General features: G+C 40.0%; 1 protein-coding gene across 1 annotated transcript; it reads right to left on the bottom strand.

Annotated features, from left to right (window-relative positions):
- Positions 1-1,092: 1,092 nt before the first annotated feature.
- On the bottom strand, positions 1,093-14,091 carry drd4a (dopamine receptor D4a). The gene is made up of 5 exons (XM_082541060.1): positions 13,760-14,091; positions 12,979-13,408; positions 11,444-11,556; positions 7,506-8,095; positions 1,093-3,839 (listed from the first exon to the last, which is right to left on the bottom strand). Exons 2-5 carry the CDS (start codon positions 13,276-13,278, stop codon positions 3,634-3,636), a joined length of 1,209 nt encoding a protein of 402 aa, XP_082397186.1. The 5' UTR covers positions 13,279-13,408; positions 13,760-14,091; the 3' UTR covers positions 1,093-3,633.
- Between the last annotated feature and the right edge of the window lie 2,395 nt (positions 14,092-16,486).

A 16,486-nucleotide genomic window follows, 5' to 3' on the forward strand; every position in this document is an offset into this window, starting at 1 on the left:
TGATGTGCAGCTAAATAGAGTTTTGCTTTTTAATAACAAGTTGGTAGCCTACCTGCTATATTAGAGTGACTCCTTATTAATCATTTTGGACATGACATTTGATTCTGCTGGGTCTCAGGCCCAGCAGCACTCAGGTGTCTGCTGCTGATCACTGATAGTGACGGAACGAGCCATTTCTGGCACTTACTGCTTAGCCTAACCACAGCGAGGCAATTTTATTGACTTAATGCCAAAATTCACATCTGTAAATGTAGAGTTGAGGGATTTAAAAAATCGCCTTCCCTGTTGGCCTGGCCTGTTTTGATTGATGTAATCTGTTGGCCTTCTTGACTTTTCACTATCAAATAATGATAATGTTCTTTTGTGTGTTCAAGGTTCTGTAGGGACCCCATTCAGTCAGGACTGATGTTAGGAGCAACTTAAACACTAGTTATAAAGCTTACTTCTGCTGACATTATGGCTTACAATCTCCCTTTGCTGCAGTGATGTAGCAGTGTTATAAATTACATGGTGGTGCCGCAGTGAAATTCTTTTTGGTAATCATTATGGATGATCTAATTATCCATAATGAAAAAATATGATTTGAAAACACCTAAATTGCGAAATCAAGATAGAGCGATAGCAAAAAGTAAGAATGCCCTATTTCAACCCTAAGGAGTGTATAACACATAATAAAGATAATCTGGTCCTTATCAGATATTAACATTAGGAAATGCAATCTCAGATGAACAACACATGAGACTGTATTTCATATCAATTCAGTTTAATTTATATAGCACCAAATCACAACAACAGTTGCCTCAAGGCGCTTTATATTGTAAGGTAAAGACCCTACAATAATTCAGAGAAAACAGAGAAAATCAAGACAATCATATGACCCCCTATGAGCAAGCACTTAACAGGAAGAAACCTCCAGCAAAACCATGCTCAATGAGGGGCGCCCATCTGCTGCGACCGGTTGGGGGCAGGGGGGAGGAGGACAGGACAAAGACGTGCTGTAGAAGAGAGCCAGAGGTTAATAATAACTAATAATTAAATGCAGTTTGGTGTATAAACACATAGTGAGTGAAAAAGGTGGCTGGAAAAGAAACACTCAGTATCATTATTTATTTAAGAAAAATGCAAAAACAATGAGAAAACCTAAGTACAGCCATACTGCTTCCATAGGAATTAAGAGGTTATATAGCAGCCAGGTGCTGCTAATCAAATGCACTTGACTAACGAATCACCAACATGTGTGTCCACCTCTATAAAAGCAGACAAGTTCATGGCAGTACAGTTTGAAAAAGACTGAACAAGTATGGCTTGTGGAAGGTTGGAAGGTTTGCCAGGAAAAAAAGAAAAGAACATGGCAGCACAGTTTATTTTTGCAAAGCTGCATCTAAACAGACTACAAGACTTCTGGAACAACGTCCTTTTGGGCGATGAGACCAAAAGTAATGATTTTTTCTCATAATGCCCAGTACCACATACATCTCACACCAACTGTCAAGCAGGGTTGTGGAAGGGCAATGATTTGATCCAGTCATAAACTCCTAAAGTATTACAGAGTCAAATGTGTGACCATCTCTCTGACAGCGAAAGCTTGGCCCAAAGTGAGAGTTGTACATAAAACCACAAACCTCAATTAATTCTTAAATACATAATGACATTGTGGAGTAATATGTCATGTTCAGGTTATGATTGTTTGTTTGTTTTTCATGTCCTACTGTGTAAAACTTAAGAATTGAAAGTGTACTTGTTACTTTTTACCATGTCTGAATATGGTTGCTTAGAAATTGTTTTCTTGGGTCATGACAGTAATATTAACCTACATGTGGCCATTTCCACTCACAATAACCATAGACTGTATATATGAGATAGACATAGCCACCCTGGCATCACCATTTGGATTGTGCACTCATTTTAAAGCCGTGGGGTTAGTGTTCTAGCTGCTGGGGATCTGATCTTCATCTACAAACACCACATGTGTTTGCAACATGAATTTCATTCTTAAAATCTGAAGAATAATGTTATATATCATCATGTTATATATCAGATAATTCCATAAAAAAAACAAAGAAACAAACAAAAAACTCCAAAAGGCATCAGCAACACAAACACAGCAGAAGTCCAATTAAGTGAATCCAACAAGAAGTGAAGTGCAACACACAGTGTCCACATATTGATCGAAGTGGCCACGCCCCCAGCTTTCAGTCTTAAAAAAGTTAGTCAGTAATAGAACAAGTCTCGAGCAGAGGGAACTCATTTGAATGTAAAGGCATTGACTGGATTAGCTCATTCAGCCTAGTGGGAATTACCTGCTACCTGATGACTTGAATCATAAAGTCTGTTGTTATGACTTTAATGGAATAGATGTGTAATGTGTGGTGTGAACAGTTTAACACTCAAGAACAACACAAAAACAAAAACAACTTAGCCTTGGGAGGTTAAGAGGATTATTGCCATGGACCCTGGGTTTCTGCTCAAGTGTTGGATTTATTTTTAGATTCTTGTATTTATGGTGTTTTCAGTTATTAATGAGATTATTTTTGTGTGTAAAAATCCCTAAATCCCATGTATTCCCTAGAATCCCTAGTGCTCCAGTTTTGATCATGCTGATTTCTGTTTGGTTTTGCTATTGGGTTACCAGCCTAAATAAACAGCTGGCTTTTTGTTCGTACTCCAGCTCACTCTATCTGCATTTGGGTCCTACATCACACTCCACCATGGCAGATTAAAACCTTTCAGTGGCATTTGATGACTACATTTTCAACTACTTTCCTGGCAAAAGGGCTTACAAATGATTTTATGACGACGTAATGATTGCCCGTGTATAGGAATTTCTTTTACTTATGTATTAATCACATTATTTTATTGTATAATGCCTTGGTGCCGCTGGATTTTAACATGTCTGACACTCATACAGTAAGACAAATGGTGGGGGTGTAGTAAGGAAGTTGGGGGGAAGCAGACAGCTCCACAGGAAGAGTCTTTTGTCTCTTCGAGGACTCTGGGAGGTAGCAAGGGAGTGTGAACCTTAAGGTGTGAAACAAGTGTGTACTGCCTTTTGTTCCTGGAGAAGGTATTTAACTGAGAGCCACGTTAGACTCAGTGAGACTCTGCTGACCCTGCCCCGCGGTCATGTGGGCTCTCCACAAGCTTGGTGTTCTGTTCTTTGTGTGTTTGGATTAAAGAACGTTAGCTACCGCTCACCGCTCGTCTGCAGGCTTTATTTAAATGGAAAACTTCCACAACACCCGTCTGCTTCCACCTACATCTTGGATTCATCTGTGCACTCGTCAACATTTTCTCAAGCGTGCCTCAAACTCTGAAAGAGACTATTCTTATTAATGTGTATTTTCAGCAAAAACATTTATTCTGAAAAGATGAGTTTCAACATATAAAATAAGTTGTGTATGGCAAAAATGCTATTGATCCACCTTATAGACTAAGAGAATAGCTTCTTCACATGAAACATGAAGCTCAAACACACTTTGCTGTCATCAAATGTAGAAAAATAAAAACCTCACAGAGGAAGGAAACCATGGCAACATAAACAGACTAAAGACAGTATATAAACAGTCAGCAGCATCTCTTGCAGCTGTTGTGCGTTTAAGAATGGTCCACGGAGCAGCGTCCACTCCGGTAGTTCTATGAGCAACAGCGCTGGAGGACTTTTTTGAAGAAGTTCCTGAACTCAGTGTTGAAGACAGTGTATATGACGGGGTTCAGGGCGCTGTTGACATAGCCCAGCCACGTCACCACGCTCATTAGGGCTGGCGGGATGTGGCACTCTTGACAGCGTGCTCGCATTGTGTGGAGGACAAAGAAAGGAGTCCAGCAGAATAGGAAGGCACCTTTGGGAGAGAAACAGGAATCAGGAGATGAATGCTTCGTCTCTGTGAAATCAATACTTCTGATCCTAAAGAGCAAAAAGTCAGCGTTTACAGAGAAAATACATTTCATTTTAAAGTTAAGCAAAACAGATATCATTCACATATTATGCATATTAACATAGTATTAATATATTTAGTTGTGGACAGAGGTTTACATACATTTGTCATGCACATGAATGTCATGGTAAAATTGGACTAGTGATTTGATTCTTCCAGGGTGGAAAAACAAGAATTCAGGGTCCAGAAATTTGAATCCACACAGAGTCAAGAGTATACATCCAGGGATAAAAATATATGCATTCGTCCCCACTGATATTTCAATAAGAGAGATTGTTTGGAAGAATTAAACAGGATTTTTGAGATGCAGAATTCACTTCAGTTATTTGACCACACTGACCCATGATAGCAGAACAGATCTCACTGGTGATAGGATTCAAAGGCGACGACTGGATTACAGCAATGGTGTCAGCATTGAGTTTGGTGGTATGGGAAAGTCGAAGTAATGATAAGAATAGATTCTTTGCACACTCAAGAAAGCAAGAAGATGAGTGAAACTTAATGTTTGGACTTAATGTGGACCACTGTCCTGTTGGAATACTCAGTTGTGTCCAAGTTTTAACCATCTACAAGTTTCCAACTTGAGGTGAAGTTGAAGAATTTGGAGGCAGTTCTTCTTCATTACTCTATCCACTTGGTGTATGTACCAGTGCCACTAGCAGCAAAACAGCCTTGGGGCATGATGTTACCACTACCACTCTTGACAATCGTTATAGTGTTCTTAGGTTTTAAAGTCTCACCATTACTCCCTCTTTCACTGGCTAATAGCTCAATATTTGTCTTGTCTAACCATAAAACATTTCTCCAGGAGGCATTTGGCTTGTCTATGTGGGCAGTTGCAAATTTCAGTCAAGCTTGAAAGTCCCAATTTTGGAGCACAGCTTCTTTCTTGGTCAGCACGGTCTCAATTCATCGCAAAGCAAAACTCACTTCCTTGTGGACACTGATGGTAGTGTTCCAGCAGTTTCCAATTCATGACAGGATTGGGTGTTGGTGATTCCTGGATTGTTCCTGAACATCCTTTTCCTATCTTTTGAGGGTGAAAGATTGGGTCTCCTTCGAGACTTTGGCAAAGTGGTGACACATCTGAATAACTTGTACTTGCATACAATTTTTTAAACTGATGATTTTGGAATTTGCAGTTGTTTGGAAATTGATTCATTCAAGAGACCTTCCCAAATTATGTAAATCTACAGTTCTCCTTGTTTGATCTACACTAAGTTTTATGGACTTTCACACTGTTCTGAGTATTAGTTAGTCCAATGAGTGCTTTCAAATAAATCCTTTTTATGCTGGCAAAGAGAAACTACTGGTTTTATTCAATCACAATCACTAACAAGAAATTAGGCCATGATTTTGTCAAGTTAGCAAATTATAGAACCTTCATGACCACTTGTATTATATTTAAGAGAATCTGTGTATATATTTGAGCCTGTATATATTATTTTGACCATGTGTCAATTAAAGAAAATCCTGAATACATTCAAATTTGTGCACCCAAATCTGTTTTTAAGTCATGAAAGATATATGCTGTACAATCATCCCACCCTGGAAAAAGAATAGCTCAAATGATGGACCAAAATGACCATGGCATGCATGCCCATGATGTCTGTATGTCAATTTCTGAACAAAAATGTAGATAATCAAGCTTGTTCAAGTAGAGGAGTATCTCCCCCGCTATATGGCAATTAACCATCAAAGCAGAACAGATCTCAGTCGTGACAGGATTTAGGACAGAATCTCCTGGAATCTAAATGTTGATGACGAGTCACCACAGCAGCAGATGAAGATGGAGATACTGAAGACTGAAAATGCTGTACAGTCTGGTTTAAAGTGGGACACCTGGTTACTTTAACCCACTAAGTGCCCTTCATATCTACCAACTGGGATTGAACACTAAGTCTCATGTTATGATTTTTGGATTTATTCCCAGTATTTGTGTTGTTCTGCATGTTTTGGATCTTTGTCTTGTTAAATAAATGTTTAAACCACCACATTATGGAACCATTGCATCAAAGTAGAAAAAACTAATTACTGTGCATCACTATAACCTCTGGTCACAAAAAGACTATACCAACACTCGCTTTTGTCCACTGAGCCTCTCTGATTAACTAACTCAGTATACATCTTTCTCAGGCTACCTGTACCAAAAATTCATTTTTTTTAATTTGGTAAAAATCCACTTAGGACATTGTAACTTAGAGTTTCTTTCTCTCATATTTTCTCTCATTGATCCCATTGATAATGGAGAGCACCTGACCCAAACACAATTTATACCTATTGATAAAACAGTGCTCGCAACGAGCTTTCTAAAAGTATTTTTTCCTTGACTAGTACTGTATAAACCACCTAATATATTTGGATTATATTGCTCAGACTGTCACTTAAACATGAGCCTTACCTGCACACTTAAACATGCACCTGACATGGCCTTAACCAATAATTGGATTTGAGCTTAAGGAGCTGTAAGGATTGGCTGCTGTGTGCTAAAGGAAAGCACTTGTTCGCATTAGGGAGCAAAGCTGGCTGCTATTAATAGACTGACCCCTTTCTAATTGATCTGTTAGTGCCTCGGGATAGGCATCAGAGGTGGCGGTGAAGAGTTCAGGTAGCCGCAGAGCAGAGATGTCTGACATAACAACATTCACTTTAAAGGTTCGCCGACAATCAAATCAACAGCAACAGTTTTAGCAAGAAGGACAAGAAGAAAAATAATGATGGTTGATTGTTTTTCAAATGACAATATATATTTTGAATATCAGTAAGTATGCATACCTTCTTTAATGACCTCATTTAGAGGGGATCAGGCTTTCATGTCAGGATCAGGCTCCTAGACTCTGGAATATCCTGCCACTTGATATTCATACTGCAGGGTCCCTCCAGTCTTTTACATCCCGTCTTAAAATTCACTTTTATACCATTGCTGTTAATTCAAGCTCAGTTTGAGTCCCATCGTGTTTTTTATGTTGTGGTGCCTGTGTTTTAGTTTGTTTTTGTCACATGATATTGTATTTGTTTGATTTCATGTTTTCTTTTATTGTATTTATTTTATGTTATGGTGTTTTGACCTTTCAACACCATTTATATCTTCAAAGTGGGTAAAATTATCCCTGAAATCCAGACTCTACACCAGCCGCAGGGCCCACCTTTAATGTGTGACACTTAAATTGTGCCATTTGTTTGTGTTACATCAGTGTTGTTCTTAGTACAACAAGATTTGCTGCACTTTGGGCTTTTGTAAGCCCAGGGCACGTTCCTAATTCAGCCTTATGTGGTTAGGATGTTACTGAAAACAAGCCCAATGATGTGGATTTCTATAACAGGACTTCTATCAAATATTGCTCTAAAAATATATATATATCTGCAGAACATCAAGGAAAAGTTAAAGTGTTCAATTCCTTGTTTTCCGTTGGCCTGCCTCCTCAGCATTCAGAGTCCAACCAATGCCACAGCAGCGACAGGGCCAATAACAACAGCGAACCAATTTCCACTACAAAGGCAGCTTGGTTTTAGATTATAACGTTTTCAGTTAAAATGTCTCCTCAATGCTACTGAAGGAAGTGAACTCACCCACAACGACAGGAAGCACCTTCATAGCCTTCCTCTCGCGGCTGTTGATCTTGGCCCTTTTTCTTCTGCGCGGGTCGTGGTTGAACTTAATCTCTGCAAAACTGACCGCTGGCACAGGGCCGTCTTTGTTCTCTGTTGAGTTCGGGGGCAGGTCTGGGGACTGCAAGGTGGATGCTTCATTGAGAGTATCTGCTGGGTCTCGCTCTATAATGGGAGGCAGCAGAGGTGGCAGCGAAGCCAGAGGAGGCAACGTGGCTGTGGCCTCCTGCAGCTTGCGGCACGCCTGGATGCTGTCCTTCAGCTTGGCTTTACGTGCCTCCTCCCATCGTCGCAGGCCGCGGAACATGCCACAGTACAGCAGCAGCATGATGGGGCAGGGGATGAAGAAGGAGCAGACGGAAGAATACAGAACATAGTCATCATTCTCTAGTTTACATTCCCTCGGATCGCGGCCTGGGACATTGTTGATGCCAAAGATGATTGGCGAGGCTACAGCCAAGGCCAGGATCCAGGTGGCCGACAGCAAAACAACTTGCCGCAGGTCCACATGCTTCCTGTTGTAGTTGAGCGGGATTGACACAGCGATGAACCTGCAAGAGGGGCCAGAAATATGGCATCACAGCCAGCTTAGAGCTGCTACACTAGGTTTAGGTTTTGTTTATGATATATGGTTCTAAGTTGGTACTGATGGTGTTTTGTGTTATTATCCTTATTTCTTGTCCCAGTATGTCCAAAAGCATGCAGTGGTCTTACAGCCACAAAAGAACAAAACCCATCCAGAGGATTTATTTGTTTTGCAAACCCTATAGCAGAAGAACTAAAAAGATTTTTAAAATGTCTCAAGGTGGGCTTGAAGGATTTATCCTCTGGTATCAGAATGCACTGTACATTGTAGTTCTCCACACTCAGAGTGCTCACCACAGGAAGGCTGTCTGCTGCTGAGAACACCTAAAATTGGCATGTACCAATTCCACTGCCATCTTAACAATTCTTTAAGACTGAAGGCAATTTTATCTTTTTATGGAAATAAACTCAAACTAACCTGAATCTTCACACTAGTGCAGAATTTAAGTACTCTTCAAACACTGCAGCCAGTAACTATGTGATTAGTTACAGTTGGGACTGAAAGATGCTGTAGCTGTAGGATGTTTCCAGTTTCATCTTAATCTTTTTTTCTGTTTTGTTTTTACTGTGTAAATAAATAAAACTCTGAAAGAAGCCCCTAGCCCTCTAAAGTGACTCTGTCAAACCGGCTGCTTATCAGGCAGCTTTTTAAAAACTAGAAGAGTTCCTTCTTCAGACCTGAACATTAACAGCAGGTGGACTCTGTGCAGACCTTCAGATTCTGCCTCCTGACCTGCCTCTTGAATTATTCAGACTGTCATCCAGTTAAACCTCTAAACGCTGCTGGCTACTTCAAAAAGCTTCAGATCATCATCATCAGTCCACGTTAACTTCACTGCTCCCCATCAGTCTTTGATGTAATCATATTTTCTGGAGTCAGGACATCAGATTTGAAGAGCATCCTGAATTTTTGTCATCCCTCAACATCGGCTGAGAGTTCGGATAATCTCATGAGACATACTAACAAGCGCCGAGCGAACCTGGCAGTTCATCAGCAGTTGGCTCATCCCTCATTTGGGGATTTAAATTCTTTTGCCTTTTCTGGGGGGTTTTCTTTTGGCGCTTTTACAGGAGTCAGACAAAAGGTCGCCGACATATCAGAACCATCGGACCCTGACAAGCTTTGGATCTGATGGTGTCCCTGAATGTTCCTGAATCATGAGAGGCCAGTTAAAACTCTTGAGTCTTGAGTCTCTACATTAGTTGTGAATCTTTACCTCATTCTTTTCATCAACTGTACAGTTTTTCCTCATATTTTTTCTAGGAGTCCACTCCGGGAATGAACACGTGGAGTTTAAGCCTGTATCTGTTTTTCCAGTATTGTGGTCCAAGCTACAACGGAGTGGCTGTAGTTCAGGAGACAAAGCAGATCATCTACTAATCGGAAGGTTGGTGGTTTGATGGCTATTCCAGTCTGCATGCCAAAGCATACTTCAGCAAGATACTGAACCCCAAGTTGGTCTCTGATGCGTTCATTATATGAATGTGTGTGACTCTCAGTTAACGCTTAAGCACTTAAACATAGAATAGTGTTTGTGTGAATGAGGAATGTTGTATAAAATGCTTTGAGCCCTTCAGTAGAGTAGAATATATAAGATAAATATAAGATCACGTATCATTCATTAGTATCTATCGATGTACTATCTACACAAAAATATTTTGATGGGATACGGAGTCTTGTGACGTCTGTTTGAATTTTCTAGTTGTTTTCTTGATATTTATCTCAACATCTACTTTATAGTTTTGCACAAAATCTAGTCGGGACATTCATAACACCCAGATGATGAGTCATACTCACTCATTTTCTCAGTCATGATCTTTTAATTTTTTTGTACAGAGGATGGATCAACTTGACATGAAAGTCATTTAAACTGGCCAGTAGCATTTCAAAGTGTTTCCTGTGATGTATCTCAAGATGTATGTTTGTATAGATACATTCCTGAGTTCCGAGAGAATGGAGAGTACTAAAATATATCTGATGATCTTTTAACTTTTAATTTCACCACAAGGTTAGAATGTGTGGATTTAAATGAAAAGCTTTACAAAAACTAACATCTTGTTTCCCACAGGATGACCTTCCACTTACCTTGGTGGTTTGTACATTTACTAATGTCACGTTTAATAACTGAATAACTGCGAAGTTAATGAACTGAACTTAGCACTTCTTTAACAGACGAAATGTCTGTAAGCTAATATGGAGAGCATCTTCTAATAGCCTGACAGCACCATCGTTATGAGCAACATGGCAGCTCCCTGAAACCCATCTTAAAGTTCAATCATGCAGATCAGACTAAAAAGATCTCTGGTTCCAGCTGTCTCCATTTATTCTAAGGTCTACTTTTTAGTTAGAGTGTTGAAGAAAAGCTGTTAGGCATTTTAACAGCTTAAAGAGGGGGAATAATTCAGATCCATACTGTTACTAAATGAACGAAATACAAAGGGTTTAAAGTGTCAGACGTCGATGGTTTGTAAGGTGTGGAACATCAGCTGTAATAGGACAACAGACACAGAACAGCCACAGTGCTCTGTGGAAAGTTCAATCCTAATCTGAGCGGCATTCTTGCATCTTTCACAGAACCTACTGCTGTAAAACATATTACAGTATTCACTCCACTAAAAAGTATACATTACTACATTGTAGTAAATGCTGCAGGTATTCTTAGGTACTTTTTGCATTATTTTGACATCAGTAATACTTTAAAAGGCTTTAGGACCCCTGTGGTTTCTGAATTCTTTTTTGTGTTGTCATGGGAGTGTAACAAGAGTGAAGAGTTTTTAGAGTGTAAAAAGCCTAACCTTCCTCTTTTGGAAGGACCTGGCTCCAAGTGGAAAGCTGTGGCAGGTTTCAAATTCCCGTGCTAACCAATGACTGAAGTGACACCTCTTTATGTTCAGTATATGCTGAAAGCCATAAACATAGCAAAAAAAAATCTTTTACACAGCTACTGGTCCAGAGCATTTAAACAGGCTGGTGTTAACTGCTGTTCAAAACAGCAATATGTGAACTTCAAGGGAAGAGGCTGCAGATGTATGGTCTTCTTGAAAGCAATATAACTTTCAATGAGACCCAACTGTTCAAGAACAATTTGTAATTGTTCTTAAAATTTTGTTCCAAGAAATTCAGCTAATATTCCTATTGTCAAGATCACTGACCTACTGGCACTCCCTGTATCATCACCACCAGGATGAGATTTTTGTTAAATACCGTCCATCAAGCGAACTGCTGATTGTCTGCTGTTCTCTTGCCGTGCGGCTTCAATGTAAGGGAACAACACAAGATCCTGCTGTGTGTACCTGTACAGGTGAGTACTGACCTGTCAATGCTGATAGCACAGAGATTGAAGATGGAGGCAGTACACAACATAACATCCATCGTCATGAGACCATCACAGATGGTAGTGTTGAGGGTCCATACACCATCCTGGAACTGAGAGGCAGACAAATGCTTGTCGTTTAATGTTTACTCGTACCAAAAATTACCTTGACACACAATCTGAAATCAAAACGGGCCTTCTACTCTACAGTTTCTTTATGATACAAAGTTTGAATGTATGCAATGATTCCTATGATATTTTAGCTTCATATATCAAATACTTTTCAGGCTGTATTTTCAGACCATTTTTTCCACACATTGAAATCAGAGTCAATTGTTGAACAGGAAGTTGAAAACTATTAAAGATAAAAACCTGAACATTTCACTTCCCCTTCTTATCATAAAAATGAATCCGGAGCTGTAATTGTTCTGTAATAAGTATTTGACATATGAAGCTAAAATTTCACAGCAATTATTCTGCCTGTCCAAACTTTGGACCATAAAATTTGTATGCAAATCAGAGATGGTTGAGCATAAAAAGGTCTGAAACTTTGGTGATTTGAGATTTTTTTATAAAGGAACTGCACTCCACCAGCTAAAGGTTGCTGGCAGCCTTTGATATTTCAAAAAATGTTTTTTTCTTTATTTTGTTTTATTACCTTCAAGTCACTGTATGTTCGTGCAGAGTAACGTGCTGAGTTTACTGAGTAAACAGGAAGTTTGACCTGGACTGAACTGTCCTGTCCAGCTTCTTTACCAGGTCATGACCCTGTCAAACCACCACTGACCTTTGCTTCAAACCTGCAGAGCATTGCATAAAAACATCACTCTGAACTCTGAAGATCAATAAGGAACAATGAAAGGTGGTGATATGTAGTCATTAGAGAATATCTTTGCTGACAAAAGCAGATTTGGGGTGATCGTGATTTTCATAGCTGAAGATCAATTTGTGGATTACACAAACTGTCTCCTGGTTTCTGCATGGGTCTTACTGTTTTTCACCAATTTTAATAACATCGACTGCCTAGTTTGTTAGTTTTTTTGGTTTGTTGCTGTTTAATATTTTATGCAAAATCTATATAATCTTTTACAGAAATAAAACTCAAAGATCAGAAAATGTAAACACGGAATTTCTATTGTGAAAATTGACCTTTTATGTAGCAGCAAAATGTTTTTGGTTTACTTTGGAATTAAATATCTCAAGTCAACCAGCTCCTGTGAATTTCTGTTTGACATGGGTTTTAAAGAGGTAATGGATTCTGCTATTATTAGGGTTTATTCTGCACATTTAATGAACTTTTTAATGCCTTTTCAAATAATTTGTTGGTTGAACGCCATCCAGAACTGCTACTGCAATGACCTGCCATCTGGTGCCCAAAGACTCAGAAAGAGATCCAACAGTTTTTAGGGTCCCTGAATCTAAATACTCCTGTGAGATTAGCAGCCTAAGACAGAACTGGAAGCTGTGTCTCTCAGTTATGGGTCCTTCTCAGTTAATTAACATCTCCAAAGACGGTATGTTCCGTCGCATCTCACCTCCGAATAGACGAAGAGCGGCAGCACGAGCACCGCCAACATCAGATCCGCCACTGCCAGACTCACGATGAAGTAGTTGGTGGTGGTTTTCAGTGCCTTTTCGACGAACACACTCAGACACACCATCAAGTTGCCGCAGATGATGACGACGATCAGCAGCACCCCGAAAACCAGGGCAGGCAGGTTGTGCAGTGCCGCGGTCGCTGTCCCCGCCTCCTGCGCTGCGCTCAGGTTTGCCACCATCTGCGCCGCGTCGGTCTGATCCCGTCCGAGCCACAGCAGCGCGGCCAACGGGCTCATGAAGGCCGGGTTGGAGTCCGACTGCCACACTGTAGCCTTATCATGCTGTCACACAGACTCCACTTAGACTGTAGCAGACTGCAGTGACGAGCTCCAGTGCGCACCGTTGCGCCTTTTACGCAAAAATCCTCTGCGTAAAAGCAGATGGACAAAAACACAAGTTGGTATTTACAAAGTTAAACTTTTATTTAAATATTAAAAATATGGTGATGAAGTCAGATTTTTGTCACAAAGAATATTTAGTGATGAAAAAAAATCCAGAAGAATACAGATGCAGTTCTTTAAAATCTTTCATTAAAATCTTCATATCAATAGAAAACTGCTTCTTTCTTTAACGCTGGGAAGATAGCCGAAGGACTCTGGGGTCAGACAGCAGAGAAAGTGTCGTGCCGTGGATGTCTCCAGCTCCCGAGTGTTTGCCTGCAGCCCGCTAGCACAAAGGCCACCGAGGCCAAATTAACCGATTAAAGCCGCTTATCACCTGCGCTTTACGGTGTCCTTCAGCCCTTGAGCTCCAGCAGAAGTTTGTCCATCTGTCTGTTCATCTGCGTGCATGCGTATCACGGAGACGGGGGGAGACAGGAGTGGCCACTGCAAAAAAATATATATTAATTAATTAATTAAATAAAAATATCCACTGAATTTGACCTCTCTACCTCTATTTGTGCTGTTGGTGCATTTTGGAGCAAGTTTTGATTAAATTAAGTGGAAAAAAAATATTCTTTTGTTTCTGATCAGTACAGTTGTAGCATTAGTTTATCACTCAGCATTAATTAGCTCATACACCTTTTGGATACTCCTTGATATTTAGGATTGCTGGCCTTATCTGATAACTAATCTGATCAGTCTGTATCTAAAAGACACACAGAGGGGGAGAGAGAGAGAGAGAGAGAGAGAGAGAGAGAGAGAGAGAGAGAGAGAGAGAGAGAATCACATTGGGACAACAGTGATAATGCCTAGGGTAAGAGTCACCTCTCCTCCATCTTTTTATATACAGTTTGCAGTTTTATACCACAAGAGGCCACTTTCACATTAAAGCCTTGAAGTGTTTTGAACGTTGGGGGAACATTTCTTGCAGTGTTAAGTGAATGAACAAGGTTCAGCTGTGCAACAGGGGCCCAGAGGGTGACAGAAAACTACAGGAATCATCTGCTGCTGTTCAGCATCTGGATTCAGTTCAATCAAAATAATTGATCAGTGAAGGCATTTTATTATTAACAATTTTATTCAGGTTCAATTCAGTACTTAAACTTTACTGTTTTGGTGTTGCTACACAGGGGGGTTCATATTGAGTAAAATGGCGCTGATACACGCTCAGTATTATGTTGTGGGTACAAGGGCCCCATACATTTATGGGTTGGTTGCAGCTTTCATTTAGTGGAGATATGAAACCCCCACAAACACTCAGCCACTGGTTGCTGTGGCTTGCTTGTTTTTGCTAACAGACTGCTGAGGTGTTACTATGTGATCACTGGTGTATTAGTGTGTTGGCATTAAAAAGTGGGAATGCTTCGCAATAGCTGAAGTTGATCACCTGCAACCATGCATTTTAAAAGTTGTTACTGTGTCACTGTGCCTGGAACAGGTGCAAGAACAGATGACAGAGTTATCACTAGTGGTTCAAAAATTCCTTTGTGCAATTTGACAAAAATTAAGTACTGAAAAACAGATGTCCTAATGCAGGTAAATGGTTAAGAAAGCTTCATGGTTTTCAATTTGCACCATTACAGCGTTGTAATCTATTATTTTTCTTAATTTAATTTGCTCCCTTTAGTTTTTCCTGCACTGTTTATAGTCTGTGATGCTTTTCTGAGAACCGTTTTGTTCTCTACCAACACTAATGACTGCCTAGAATCTCTTCTCATGTCACTTGGGTCTGGAGGTGATAAGGTGAATTTTAATTAGAGGTCTTGCTGTCTACAGTGATGATGGATCAGCTGAGCACTGACGCCATCCAACACTCGGGGGAAGATGATGGGGGAGCAGTGAACACACCTCCTGTCTGTCTCTGGAAAGACTTCAGAAATGTCAATTTTTAATGTAGTTTAGATCAGCTGACCAGCAGCTGTGACCCAGTTTGTTGCTGATTTTTAACTCCAGCTTGCAAAAAGGCATCTTTCCCATACAGTACCATGCAAAAGTCTTGACCCACCCATCATTTCTTTTTATTTTGCATACAAGGAACTTGAGTTTCTTGCAATTTCTTGAGGTCTTGAGCAATAACCTTCAAATATTTTCTTCTCTCTTTTTCAGACCAGTCCTTGTACCTGACCATTTTCTGAGGAATGTCTTCCTTGGTAAGCTACGTAACACGGACCTATAAATCATTCTATTATAAAAAGGGCAATTAACTCAATGGATATACAAGTTTTGTGTCTACTCATAAAAGACATCTCAGCAAAGAACCAATTTTAAATTGTACCTTTAGACACTTTGTTGTTGGTAGCCTGTCACAAAAACACATTTTTCCCCATTTCTTTAGCTGAATCTGTCAAAACCAGTGGACTTGGATAGACTTAAATGCAGGATTCTGAGATCAAAGTTCACAGGTTTACAATAAATGAATCCAAGGAAACAAGGCTTTCATGCAGTGAGGACCAAACCCAGGCAATCAGGCAGATTCACATTTTCACTCCCTCAAACAATCTCTCCAACTTTCTCACCAGAGTTTCTGCACAGAAGAGAGATGCGTAAGTACAAAAGACAAAGAGCAAACAGAAGAGGTAAAATGCAGTGCATTCGGAGGCAGACTTTCACTAACAGATCAGTTCAACAATCAGGCAGCAGATGACAAGCGATATGAAACAAAGGATGGAAGCCCAGTAACAGACTCTGGCCCTGAAACACAAGACTAGGATTATGGCACAGACACATACACAGCCACACAAAGTTGTTCCCAGTGACGTAGCTGGGGAGTGTATGCACCACTGACTGATGCTCACATTAAATATAAATTTCAGGTTTCAAATAATGAAGTCGGTGTCTGTAGAGTTAATCCTTGGGGGTGTGATGTCAGTAAAAATAGATATTCTTAATATAGTGATCTTAGGCACAAAGGTCTGGCTAAGAATAAAGACAGCCACCTGCTGTTTCAAAGAACCATATTATATGAGGCAGAACATCCAGGACTTCTGGGACCTGCTCGAGAACCAATGATGTCTTCTCATGGCCCTAAGGTCGGTAGAGCAGAAAACCTGAATATACTCAA

The sequence above is a fragment of the Aulonocara stuartgranti genome (genome assembly GCF_965226115.1).
Source record: "Aulonocara stuartgranti genome assembly, chromosome: 7".
Classification (NCBI taxonomy): domain Eukaryota; kingdom Metazoa; phylum Chordata; class Actinopteri; order Cichliformes; family Cichlidae; genus Aulonocara; species Aulonocara stuartgranti.